The sequence below is a fragment of the Syngnathus leptorhynchus genome, chromosome 12, assembly GCF_054491065.1.
Source record: "Syngnathus leptorhynchus isolate UIUO chromosome 12, UIUO_Slep, whole genome shotgun sequence".
Taxonomy (NCBI): Eukaryota; Metazoa; Chordata; class Actinopteri; order Syngnathiformes; family Syngnathidae; genus Syngnathus; species Syngnathus leptorhynchus.
In genome coordinates this window covers 3227745-3241881 of record NC_141206.1, presented here as the reverse complement: position 1 = coordinate 3241881, position 14137 = coordinate 3227745, and the positions used below count along the sequence as shown (strand labels likewise).

Below are 14137 nucleotides of genomic sequence, written 5' to 3'. Positions count from 1 at the left end.
TTGTAGTGAAATCGCAATAAACGAACCGCGATGTAGCAAGGTATTACTGTCATTTGAACTGCAACTGACTTCCGTGGCTGAAAGTTCAGTAGTTGTTGGCTCGTTGAACTCTTGTTTTTTTAAATAAAGAGCCGTTTACCAAGCCCACGTCTTTCCTGGTACTTTGTTAACGCTACAATATCATTATATACTAGATCTCTGCAGCGCACGCGCAGCGTTGTTGACATAAAGAATGAGGAATTTGATCGATGGATTTAATGATTTGGAGTGACACAAAATTACGGTATGTGCAAACCACTTGTTTACTGTGAGCATTGTAATTCTCTTAAATAATTGTGTTTTATTTGCTGGAGCTATTTATTGCTTTCACGATAATGGTATATGAAAATACATGCACATTTTCATGTTGTATTTGACCACCATTAGTGCCCTTTTGAACATCCCATAGCCTTTCTAGTACACAATTGAAGTAATCATATCAGAATCCATTTGACTGATAATCATTCTTTTTTTTTTCCCCCCCTGTGATATTATTGTCAGTAATCTCCTACAGAGCAAACCACAAATGGGGTCAGAGCTGAATTAATGACTGAGTATTGCATTGTGACCTATCTGTAATTAATTAGCTTATCGTGCGCTTTGGCCTCAGGGCTATGATTACAGGAGAGAGAGCGAGAGAGAGAGAGAGAGAGAGAGAGAGAGAGAGAAAAAGGGAGAGAGAGAGAGGGAGAGAGAAAGAAGGACACTCAAAGGAAGGAGCAGGCCAGGCGATATGATCGATATGCGATATGATCACAGATATCCAACGGTACCAGCTGAAATGAAGATATAGTGTGGGAAAAAAAGAAAGCTAAAAAATGATAATCAAATCACCCGATGGGAAAACATTGTCAGGGCCATTTGACTCGTGGACACGAGCTGTGAATTATCACCTCCCTACTATCAGCCAAGTCCTCGAGCGCTACAGCTACACACCTTCACCTCTCAGAGCCAGTCCATCTGCATGCCCTTTGTCTTGGCTGAACACACTCACACGAAGTATTGGAATGGTGGCACCATTTCCAATTATCGCTCGATTGTTTCTCAGTTGTTTCATACACACGTGCGCTTGTCTCATTTAGGATTTTAAGCTTCTTGATATTGTGGCACCTCTAAATTGGAATATGATAAAGGTTGTAGGATTTGCAAACCCACCAAGACAAAAAAAAGTAATAATGGTTGTTTTTCTACACATAGCCAGTGACCACCGATTTTTGCATGTCCATGGTGTGGTGCTGTAACCTTTTAAACCAGGATTCTCAACCTTGTGGTCTGAGGGGCATTTACGGCCGACAGGATGATATTCAATTTGTCATCAAAGTTCACTGTTAGTGCACGTCCTATATTTTCTACTGTGTCATTGTTCTGGATGCTAGATGGGTTAGCGTAGCTAAGTTACCACAACTTTTGACAAAATATAATTCCGTAGTGATACCATGTGAAAGAAAAACACATCCAGTCACCGAGTCCCAGTCGCGTCTTTTTCAAAACCTGCTGTGAAAAAGTTTGGCAATGAGAAAAGCTAATTAAAAAAAAAACTGGAGACTGAATGTTTTTTTGTGTGTGTTAGAGCCCAGGGGCACACCGACATTTCTCGAATCCACAGAAAGCGTTGCTGTGCTCAAGAAATCAGACGTCATTACTCAACTCGACACGCTGAGGAGAGTATGCAAAATACCAGGGAGATGAGACAGAGGACCCCGTCACCAATCTTGTTCTGCAAAACCGTCAATGTTCTTAATGATCTTTAATAAAGATTGGAAGGATTGCACTAGTTGTACTTTTCTTGGAATACTTAAATCCCTTTCTTGTTGGAAATTTTAACCCTTAAGCAATGGAGTTAACATAAATGGTTGAGCAACACATGTAGACACACACGATGTTCTTTATCCCCTGTGAAGAATGACCAATATTAGTGTCATAATGACAATTTGAAAGAGGTTATGACATCTCAATGAACAATGTAACCTTCTCTCGATCGCCGTATGTAACAGTCCAAATTAGTTATTATTACCATCCCTTTCTAATTACACTGGTTTTAATCCTACTTCAAATAATAGGCTAATTGATTGATTAGATGTATTTTTATAAAATTTTCTTTAATTTTAACTTGAAGTCTAAGGGAGACACCTTATAAGCCTGTCAGGGTTTCTTGTCTTCCTTCTTGTCTTTGTATTATTTTTTTTCTTCATGTGACATTTTTATGTGCGCTAAATAAAGAAATTTAAAAAAAAATTAAGATCTTGCTTCTTCTTGCCGCTCCAGACATTGATTGGCCTTAAGCAGTCACATGATTTGTTTTCCCCAGGTGCCATCTTGCAATGGCATAGTTAGAATGGGAATTTGTTTTTTTCTTCTATTCTTCTACACGGGGGGAAACAGGTGTCAAGAAAAGCTTTGGACGTACATTATCATTTAAATATAGTTTACAACAAATTTCTAAGGGGAAGAAGGCTGAAGTGAATTAATAGCCTTTCAATTCACATCAATGGGAAAATATGTGCATGGTCAAAGAACAAATTTACCTTGTATTTCAAGGCACCTCTGTGTTGTATTTATCAGAAAGCCATAAAAAGTTCTGGAAAATGTTACAATGGAGAATGTTATGGCTTAATGCCACTTTCAAAATGAACTTACTCACAGACTCTAAAGTGCCAATGGATGTGATTGTGAGTCTGATTGGTTGTTTTTCTATATTCCCTGCTATTGGCCAGCGACCAGTCCAGCGCACGTATAACCAGTCTCGCGACCTTCGACCCAAACGAGGACAAATGGTAGGGAAAATTGATGGAAGTACAAATCAATCACAATACTTTTTTATTCATCTGACAGACAGAGACAAAACAATCAAAAGGGTGACCATGTGTGTGTGTGTGTGTGTGTGTGTGTGTGTGTGTGTGTGTGTGTGTGCGCGTTGTGTTCGTTTAATGATATTTTTTTATATGAAACCTAAGGATACCTATTCTATTTATTAACTCAGTCCTCACCCCCTGGCTCATTTTCTACGACAGACTCCTAGGGCAACATTCAGAAATACTGCTTTCCTTAGTGTCGTTATCCAGCTGCACTCATTCATCACTGGATTAATTTCGAGTCTTAAAATTTGCCATCCTGAGGTCTGGTACTTTGCAGTAAACTCAAAGTGGAATAAGGACTTTCAATCAGATTTTAAATAGTACATTGAATACAAAAGACAATATGCGTCACTACACTAAGCTTTTAGAGTTCTCTTGGAATACTTTCTATGTCATAGAAGTTAGTAATGCGTGTGAGCTTGAGTGAATAAATATGGCAGTAGATAAATTACCCAGAAAGTTAGAACGCTTAATGTATTGATTAGAACACGTAATGAGGTAAAATGTTAGCTCCGTTTGTTGCATATATATATATATATATTGCAATAATGGAGCATCTTTTATGCTCAGCGCAAAGAGCTAATAAAACTCATTATAAACTTAGATGCAACATTGCTTATGCTTAATGTAAATACAGCCAAAAAATGTACAAAAGGCTTACCAATGACTATTAATCCCTGACTCAGTTTTAAAGTGATCACTTGTCCGCTGTTGGATTGATAAAAAGAAAGGTCTGATGCCGATAAACGGCAAAATGCCAAATATCGGCCCTGATAATTAGTATGGACACTGGTCTATTACTAGTACTATAAATAGCACTGAATGTCCATTCAACCTGATTTGGGTTTTGCCTGTGAATACACTATTTATACATGTTAGATAAACTACCAACATTACAAACAGAGCTATTCTATGGATGAAAAAAGTCATTTTGAAGCTGAGAAAATACAGACTATCAATCTGAGTCATTCTCTAACCATTGTCCAAAGCCAACACAATCAGAAAAAAACTAAATTTTTGTATGTAAAATGTAGCTGATGGAAAACATGGCAATGGATGATAGAGGGCCGCAAACAAGGTCCTCAAAACTCTCAGTGACATCAGTAACAAGTTCTAGAAGCCATGATTGAAGATATAATCTACATTTTGCAGAACACTTTCTGAACGAAAGTATGGAGTTACAGCAGAATTTGCAAACTGCTGATTAGCATATTTTGCGCTTTTGAAATCAAACACAAATGTTTTCAGTCTACAAAAAAGTAACTGGCCTCACTGTTTAAAAAAGAAATCACTGGAGCTTTGTGGTGTTTTACCACAAATTTATTTAATTACTGAAATTGCATTCATACGTTCGTTCGTTCATTCATTCATTCATTCATTCATTCGTTCGTTCGTTCATTCATTCATTCATTCATTCATTCATTCATTCATTCATTCAACCTCACAAGGGTTGGGGCTATACTGGAGGCTACTGGGCTACTGACCCTGAACTGGTTGCCAGCCAATCGTGCTCACAATCACACCAATGGACAATTTAGTGTGGTCAGTTGGCCTACTCTGCATGTTTTTGGAAAGTTGAAGGAAACCGGGGTACATGAAGGAAACCCACACAAAACTGTGAAACATGCAAACTCCACAAAGTCGGAGTCGGAATCGAACCTTGTACCTCTGAAATGTGAGGCTTCACGAGGGATTAACTTTAAGCATGTATGTGTGTGTTTTTTACTTTAGCTTTTGGACTGCTGCCATGCATGCGATCACACAAAATAAAAACAATTTGCATGAAGCCTCAGCTTCATAAAGGCATCCACAGGTTCAAATCTAAAACAAAACTACACCCATCATTTAACAAACCCAAAGACCCAAACCCAAAGACTAGACCATTAGGCACTTCACACTCACGACAATTCTCTTGTACTATATTTGCAATATTGTGTTGAGGAACCAACTGCAAGGACTCATTACAGTTAATAATGACTTTACAAAAAAAACACAAGGATTCTGGAAATTTCATTTTTTTTTTCATTATTTACAGATATTAAGTGTCCCACCAGAGACCACTGCTACACTGTAATTAAGGATGCATACCACTCTGTGGCTCATGCAGCTTTAGGACTCTGTCCTTTAGGACCACTGTCTAGTTCATCTGGTCCCGGCCTACAGGCAGAAACTTAAAACTTCTAAGCCTGTAGTGAGGACTGTGAGGAAGTGGACAGTGGAGTCAAGGCAGGACCTCCAAGCCTGCTTTGACTGCACAGATTGGGGTGTCTTCGAAGCTGCAACTTCAGACCTGCATGAACTCACTGACACTGTTATATCATACATCTGTTTTTGTGAGGATCTGTGTGTGCAGACTAAGACCTTCTGCACGTACAACAACGGCAAACCTTGGTTTACACCGAACCTCAGGAGGCTGCGCAAAGCCAAGGAGGAGGCCTACAGGAGCGGCGACCGGGACCTGTTCAAGCAGACCAGAAACACACTGAACCGAGAGGTCAGGAGAGCCAGGAGGTGTTACGGGTGGAGCCTGGAGAGACACCTCTCTGCCAATCCTGATCCCTCAACAGTGTGGAAAGGTCTGCAGAGCATCACGGGCTTCAAGAAACGAACCCCCCCGTCCTGTGGAGAGCCCAAGGCTTGCTAACCAGCTGAACAGGTTCTACTGCAGGTTTGATCGGTCCTCCCACACAACAGGACCTCCTGCAGCACAATCAACATACTCCCCTCCCCTCACAACCGCTCTGTCCACACCTCCATCACCGCTGTCACCTAATCTCTCTCTTGCAGAGGCCGTGCCCGCACTCCAGATCCGTGAGGAGGAAGTGTGCCAGGTGTTCCGGAGACAAAAGATCAGGAAGGCACCGGGCCCAGACGGCGTGTCCTCCTGCTTGAAAGTCTGTGCTGAGCAGCTGGCGCCCACCTTTGGACAGATCTTCAACCGCTCCCTGGAGCTGTGTGAGGTGCCCTCGTGCTTCAAGAGCTCCACCATCGTTCCAGTGGCCAAGAAGCCCACCATCACAGGATTAAATGACTACAACCCTGTCGCCCTGACATCTGTGGTCATTAAATCTTTCAATAGGTTGGTGCTGAACCACCTGAAGCATGTCACGGGTCCCCTGCTTGACCCCCTCCAGTTTGCCTACCGGGCAAACAGCTCGGTGGATGATGCGGTCAACATGGGAATGCACTACATCCTGCACCACCTGGACACCCCAGGAACGTACGCCAGGATCCTGTTTGTGGATTTCAGCTCGGCATTCAACACCATCGCTCCTGACATCCTCCAACAGAAGCTCATCCAGCTCGCGGTGCCCGCCTCCACCTGTCATTGGATCACCAGCTTCCTGACCAACAGGAGACAGCGTGTGAGGCTGGGGAGCATCACATCTGGCACCAGGACCACCAGTACTGGCGCCCCTCAGGGGTGCGTCCTCTCCCCACTGCTCTTCTCTCTCTACACCAACGATTTCTCCTCAGGTGACTCTCCTGTGAAGCTCCTGAAGTATGCAGACGACACGAATCTCATCAGACTGATCCGGGACAGTGATGAGACTGCGTACTAACAGGAGGTGGAGCGGCTGGTCCACTGGTGCAGCCAAAATCACCTGGAGCTGAACCCGCTCAAGACCGTGGAGATGACAGTGGATTTCAGGCGAGATCCTTCACCACTTTCACCCCTCACTATCCACAGTAATACCATACTCTCCTCAGACACCTTCAAGTTCCTGGGTACCACAATCTCACGGGACCTGAAATGGACCGGCCACATAGACTCTGTCCGGAAGAAGGCCCAGCAGAGGCTGTACTTCCTGAGACTGCTCAAGAAGTTCAACCTGCCGTGGGAGCTGCTGAAGACCTTCTACATTGCCATCATCCAGTCTGTCCTCTGCACCTCCATCACTGTCTGGTTTGGATCGGCCTCCAAACAAGACAAGCACAGACTGCAACGGACAATCAGGACTGCAGAAAAGATCATTGGAATCAACCTCCCATCTATCCAAGACTTGTACCTGTCCAGGACCAGGAAACGCGCAAGCAACATCTCTACAGACCCTTCTCACCCAAGTTACAGTCTGTTTGAACTACTCCCCTCCGGACGACGTTATAGAGCTCTGTACGTCAAAACCAGCAGACACAGAGACAGCTTCTTCCCCCAGGCTGTTGCTCTGATGAACTCACACCACTCTTAGAGTCTCAGAGTCATTGCTGTGCTATAACATCCTGCTCTCCACACTTTTTTGGATTGTCTACACTGTTTGCACTATGTGTCTTCTCTGCATTGCAGCCTGGTCATCCTGGAAGTAGGACCCTCCCATCTGTGGTCTCTCCTCAAGGTTTCTCACTTCCCCTAGTCAGATATTTGAGTTATTCCTTGCCCTCATGGGAGTTTAAGATCAGGAAATGGCTGAGAATATTGTCATTTGTCATTTTCACATGTCCTGAGTGTTGTTAGTCACCTAAATGTTGAACAGAGACTGTGATGTAACGAAGTCGAATTCCGCTCAAACATGGCGAATAAATTCTTCTTGAATCTTGAATATTGTTACTTTTTTTTGACACTTCCACTTCACTTTCACAATGAGAATCAAAAAAATTTAAATAAATGGTAAAATGAGCAGACTTGCCTAGCTCGGTTGCTGGAGTCTTCTATCACAATCAAATGGTAAATGATACTTAAACTGGCACCCTACAACATACTTAAGGGGATGATCATTTCTTACAGCGTTATAAATGTGGCACATCTGACAGCTGGCATAAGTTGACATGTTTACTGAACCCATTAAATAAAAAAATAATAAAAACAATGGATAGATAGAGTCCACTCAATGTGTCAACTCAATTCCTAGAAAATACATCAAACTGTCTCAGGACGACAGGTGGGACAAGCTAAACTGCACAGATGTTTGTGCACACACCAGAGCACAATTGGCACATGTGTTGTTTTTGGTTTTGTCAATGTAGCTGCTGCAACTGAGTGATTAGATGCCTTTACAAGAAAATCAATACCACTGGCACACATTTTACATTACATTGTTTTTATTCCTAAAATGTGCTTTCTTCTTAACTAGCCTAACTAAACTTGGAAGAAATATAAAAAAAGTCTTGATAGTAGAGGTCAAGGGTGTAAGAGGAATGATGATTTACTGAATTGTTCATGAGTTTCAACTGATGAATAAATTGACATCTTTATTCCAAAAGTAAGGGCCGCAAGCAGATTTAATCGGCCAAAAAATTGGGTGGATTGATGTATTTATTTTCAATTTTACAGATGTTTTAACACATTACAACACAAGACTCTCTGTTGTAAAGCTAAAGGAAAAATAATGTGAAACTGTCTAATGTAATGCTTGTAATAAAATAATACAAATTAATCAGCTCATTAATCGGTTATCGGAATTTTATCCTGCCAAATATCGGAATCGGCGTCAATTGAAACAAAAATCCTCATCGCTTAGAACGTACAATGTTTACTAAATGCCCCATTTATATTCAGTTCAGTATTATAATTTGCTGTTTTCTCGCGTGTTACCAGTGCCCTGAAACAGCACGTCATAAGTTGTGTGCCTGAATGTTTGGTTAATTACAGGGAAAGCTGTGCTGTGTAAAAAGATTGTTTTTAAACCCTCTTCACACCAGCTGTCTGGAACTAATATATCTCTCTTTCTCTCTAAATATCTCCCACCTCCCTCTTGTACCTTTTCCCCATCTGTCAAGAAAATGATTGTCCATCAAAGACTTGATGATGAAATGTGAGCCATTTCTCTCACCCCCTCCCCTCCCACGAGCAGCTGTCTCTTCCAACATTCTGCCTTATATTTCTTCATTTTGAAACAGCCCTGAACTTATTTTAAAAGTCAACTTCCACAATTAAGACATTGGAAATTCCCAAAAATACGAGGTTAGTGGTGTAGTACAATGTAATAGAAATATATATATTTTTTTAAATCCACACTTCCTAAAATAGTATAGTATGTTGATGAGGAGAGGGCAATTCTGTTCCTCTAGGGCACAGGTGTCAAAACCAAGGCCCGGGGGCCAGATCCGGTCCGCCACATCATTTTATGTGGCCCACAGAAGCAACAACTTAATGTTTCTTGTTAAAATACCCAAACTGTAAATTGTCTTCTCTTTTAATAACAGTGAGCTATTACAATGCTCTTTTGTTAAAATCACACTTTCAGATTGAATTAGGAAGTTGTTGAACTTGTTTTTACTGGATTTTATTATGTGTATGCAATAACCTATATATATTACTTATAAGTCATTATTGGCCCCACAAGGGGAACCATAACGACAGTATGGCCCACAACAAAAATGAGTTTGACACCTCTGCTCTAGGGCATATATGTACACCCCCCTCCCCATTCCACTTATAAATGTAACAATCAAATTGCTCATGGATTGTTTAAATGTCGAACTAGAATTAAATACTAGACAGTTGATGCGCATAATTGGAAAATATCTAAAATGTAAAGGAAAATACAGTGCAGAAAACATAATGACATTTTCAGTTTGTTGTGTGTTGTTGAAAGAAATAAACATATTCAAAAGATGAACAAATCAAAGAGCCCTAAAAAAAATATTCCAGTAAATTAGTGTGGATAGAATGGTAAGACTGTATTTTATTTTCTCTTGAGAGATAGGTCATTAAAAAGCTCACATCGACTCGTACAAATAAATGGTACTCACAGATGAGCAAATATTATGTGTTTTGTAAACCTCACCTTCCCAGCACCAGAAGCTCCCTGGTCAACAGAGTAGCTGTGAAAGAAGGAAATGGAGACTAATTGAGATAGCAGGCAATGAGAGAAGCAGATGATTGTGCACACAAATGATGGCATTATCATATAAAGATTATTGTGACGTGGCAGAGAATCACATCTTTATGTTTTTGTTTTAGTCTGCTGTACGTTGTATGCTTGATAGCTGATGACACATTTTATTCCATTAACGCAGGAACGGAGTACTCTGCCCAGTTTGCACACAGTCAGGTGATTATTGACTTTTCTGGGTGTTGACAGTCACGTATGGGGAAGAAGGGAGCGATAAAAAAAAAGGGTGGGGGGCGATTCAGTCGCCCTCCTAGATTGCTTCCTGTTACCGTGTTGTTGTTGAAGCAACTGCATAAGATTTGACCTTGGTCTACTGAATTTCTTTAACTGCTTTCAATCTGCATGTCAAAGCGCCCTTTGTAACTACTTTTTTTTGTGGTACTGTTCTGTCTGAAAGTTAAAATTTTACATGATGGCAATGTGAAAGGGAACAGAAGAAAAGACAGGATGGCAAGGACATTTTAAAAACAAATTTGTAATAATCATAGAAAATGTGTAAAAAAAAAACAATAAAAAAAGCAGTTCTTCAAAAGTGATTTACGCTAGTTCTCAATCTAACAAAAAACTTCTTATGTCTTGTAGTGATACAAATGGATGGAAGCAGTCACAGACAGCGGCCATTTGTCTCTCGCAAACCAATGCAATAACCACGACAAAACTAGGGATATTCTAGCACATATTTCTTGTTTAACATAATGTATCATGTAGTACACAGGTGTCAAACTCAAGGCCCGGGGGCCAGATACGGCCCGCCACATCATTTTATGTGGCCCGCAAAGACAAATTGTGCATCAAATTTGTGTGTTTAAAAATATACGACCAGATTTTACTCGTCTGATTTGAAAACGAGTTATTTGTCAATTTGTTTTGTAGCTTTTACTGTATATAATATGAGGTGCTCATACATTCATTTGGGTTGACAGTCATAATGGCCCTCCGAAAGAAGCTATGTCTACAATGCGGCCCGCGAAAAAAATGAGTTTGACACCCCTGACCCCTACCCCTGTATAACATTATACTACATTTGCTTTGGAGATTACAACGTTGTGTCTGGATATGTTTTCATAATGAAAACCTGGTCTGGAATTTGCAGTATATCCGACTTTACTTTGCTTGTTGGGACCAAGCACTACTCCGAGTCATGAGAAGAAGATGAGTGGCATTTTCAAAAGAAGGCTGGCCTTTTTCAGTGAAGCTGCAGTTGCTGCTTGTTATATGAAGAACGGGTGTGATAGTTGCCATCAGATGGAAGGATATCTGATGTCGTATAAGATAGTGAAGGAGATGGTATTTTCTGGTGTCTTCTTCATTTTCCAGTTTTCTGCACTTGCTGCTCTTAAATCCCAAGCATCTGGCTATCTTTCATTACGCTAATGGCTAAGAGCAATCTATGTTGATGTTTGTCAGTGATAAATGTTCCTCTTTAAATTGTTGGCACAAGATAAACACATCTGTCTTCTTTGGGTCTCTTTTTTTCTTTTCCTTTTTTTCCAATAATAAGACTAGTTTAATAAACATCAGCTTTGCTGATCTTAAATGCTGTCAAAGGTCAAGTACGTAGGTGGATATTGTAAAAAGCCTGCTGGAAGATACTGAAGATTAAACTTGTGCTTTATGAATGGAACTGGCCTGTTTTTCATTCTGTCTGCCTTAGCTAAATATGGCAAACCAAATACTGCCACCATTTCAAAAATGAATTGATGAATGAATCAAAATTGATTGTCTTAAAAAAAGATGATTGTCACATAACACTTTCTTTACTCAATAGCATGTGACTTTGCTATGATAATTACAACTCGTTATTTTGAGTTATGATATTCTTAGTTTGCCATTTTTAAGGTGATTTTATTTAGGATGGGGTCTAATGGCTAATTGTTCAAAACGACCTCATATGAGTTACGTATATATTGTGACAACATGCTGTTGACAGTCTGCAAATGGGTTTTTATGTGACCTCGTGTGAACAGCAACGTTGGAATACTCCAAAACAAATATATATATATAAAAATAATAATAGAGAATAATTTTGTATCAAGCAACAACAGCCACTTTTGGCTTGCCCCTGCCACTATTGCTCCAACTGTATAGAATGTTCACAAGGGCAAGATACTGCAAGCAACGGTGGGAGGAGGCATGCAATGAACTTTTTATTACAAATACTCTTTGAAGGGAAATCAATATTATTAAAAGATGTGTCTGCATTGAAGATTTTTCTGTCCAATACAGTACAACATGCTTTTGGTCATCTTACCCAGCCATACTGCTGTTTGCGGAGCTCTCTGCAATTTGAGAGCTGGCAATCCACTTTGTTTCACCAACAACTGTCCTGGCATGAGGCAAGCGGCCCACATCTTTCACCGTCATCATCAGATGCCGTGACGACTTCAGTACTCTGACAGCTTCATCGTGAGGGATGTTCAAGAAGCTGCGGCCGTTTACTTCCAGAATTTGATCCCCGACCTGCGACGAGGGCAAGGAACAGAAAGGAGTGGTGGAGGGGCAAGATTGCAAGGGCGGGCTGGCCAGAGACTGTAACATGCATAGGTACACAGGTCAAAGGTTATAGAGAGGTAACAACAGATGGAGGAGGTAGAGGTGATTGAAACAATTAGGTTGTTGTATTATGTTTTTGGTTACACGTTTGGACCCTGCCTACAGATGTATTTTCTGCTCCTTAACAAAATTATTGGATCGACAACAAATGCAAAGTTCATGGCACTGTCAACCCTAATAATTTTTATGTTTCCATTTCCATGATTCTGTAGCTGGGTGTAAATAGGGGAATTGGGTTTGGGATTCCTCAATCCGGCTTTAAATGATAAAATATCAGGAGCTGTGAATTCATCAGTGGTGCATCACATTTTCACAACTGATGGTCCAAACAATTTGTCAAGTACTCTATACTGTATACATTTGTCACACGCAGTCATGTAATATTGCAGTGTTAAATTTCGTATTGCGTAAAGAGCAATATAAGTATGGACTGATCGCTGCTGCTTTTTTCAACTCTCAACTCAACACTATTTATAGAACACTTTAAAAACAACCACAGTTTCACACAAAGTTCTCCACATAAAGTTTGTTCATACTCTGCTAAGAGCTTAAAATCATACATCATCAAACGTACTCTCATCTGTAAGACGTTGATTTAAACCACGGCTCCAGTCTCATCCAAATAATTCTTATTTACATTTGATAACTTCACAATCTCTTAGTTTTTATTTGAAGTCAGGCCATTTCAAATGCAAAAGGGACAGAGAAAGGCTTGACTCCTGCAATGAATAAAAGCAAAAAAGTGACATTGCTCTGAGGTCAGACACTGCAGCCACAGCCAACAGTTGCCATCACAGCCGACAGGTAGAACTAAAGCCTCAGGGACAGATTCAAAAACTCGATTATAAGCATCTTGTTCCAGCTCTGCTTGACAAAAGAGACTAAAAAGTGGCAATAACCGCTCATTACTTTGCACTGTTTGACATCCCCTAGAGCAATGCTTGCTGTGATGTTTTCAGTTTTTTCCAGATTTCAAATTGTGGGATTGCAAATACATGGAGCAAGCGCTCCCTTCTTCAATTAAAACTAATAATAAAAAACAAAACTATTGAAAATCCAGTCAAATTACTTTAAGGTGATACCTGCTGCAGGCAAACCAAAGAGGGTTTATTCTCATGATATTTGAGCATTTGCATGAGGTTTTGTTGTGCATCACCTGGCGCCATACGAAAAATCTCTTATCAATTACACAATTGCTGAGAGGTTTATCATTTCTACTTCAGTGAAATACAAGCATTGATAGAATTGTCGTATTACCGCAACTACATTCATGTTTCTGCTTATCTGTTGGTATAGGACATGGTTAAATCGCCGTTTATCGGAGTGAGGGGCTAAAGTTGTGAATAACAGTTACAATCAGACAAGCCGACTGTAAGCCTTGATGAGTATTGATTGTGATTCAGAAATAATAGGACCAGCCTTTTCGCTGCATTCTACTCGCTACGTATATTGCTTTCTGTCCTTTCCTCGCTCTCTTTCTCTCTCATTATTCTGCTCGCCATTCTCCTATCCCCCTCCTTCATTACGCCTCTATTTGACACAAGATGGGCCCTGCGCCGCGTCAAGAGCATTTTATTTTCTGTGGTCAATCTCGGCCACACACTAGAGATGCCGAGAGGAAGTTATATACAATGCAATACAACAAAAGCCGACGGAGGATCAATGATGCTATTTGATAATAATTTCCGTAAAGAGGACAAAAGTAACAAAAGGCTGCACTTACTCAAATGTTACAAGTTGTATTGAATTTTTCATCATGATTTGGACGGAATCACAGAAGAATTTAAAGACAGCTCATGTTGCAGCAATTTGTCGACAAGGCAGGCTTTTAAGACTTTTAAGTACAGGAATAATAGT

At 40.4% G+C, this 14137-nt stretch overlaps 1 protein-coding gene and 1 long non-coding RNA gene across 5 annotated transcripts in view; one reads left to right on the top strand and one right to left on the bottom strand.

The window, feature by feature from the left end:
* The window catches only part of LOC147047850 (uncharacterized), a 32453-nt gene extending 30209 nt beyond the window's left edge, over nt 1-2244 (top strand). The window contains exon 4 of the long non-coding RNA XR_015067708.1: nt 1610-2244. This is a non-coding gene — a long non-coding RNA (uncharacterized LOC147047850). The remainder of the gene's footprint in view (nt 1-1609) is intronic.
* Nucleotides 1-14137, bottom strand: part of whrna (whirlin a) — a 75562-nt gene that overhangs the window by 20302 nt on the left and 41123 nt on the right. For all 4 annotated transcript variants that reach the window (XM_085925641.1, XM_085925642.1, XM_085925643.1 and 1 more), the window contains exons 4-5: nt 11979-12187; nt 9620-9656 (exon numbers count right to left, since the gene is read on the bottom strand). In XM_085925641.1, the coding sequence (XP_085781767.1) occupies nt 9620-9656; nt 11979-12187 (246 nt within the window). The remainder of the gene's footprint in view (nt 1-9619; nt 9657-11978; nt 12188-14137) is intronic.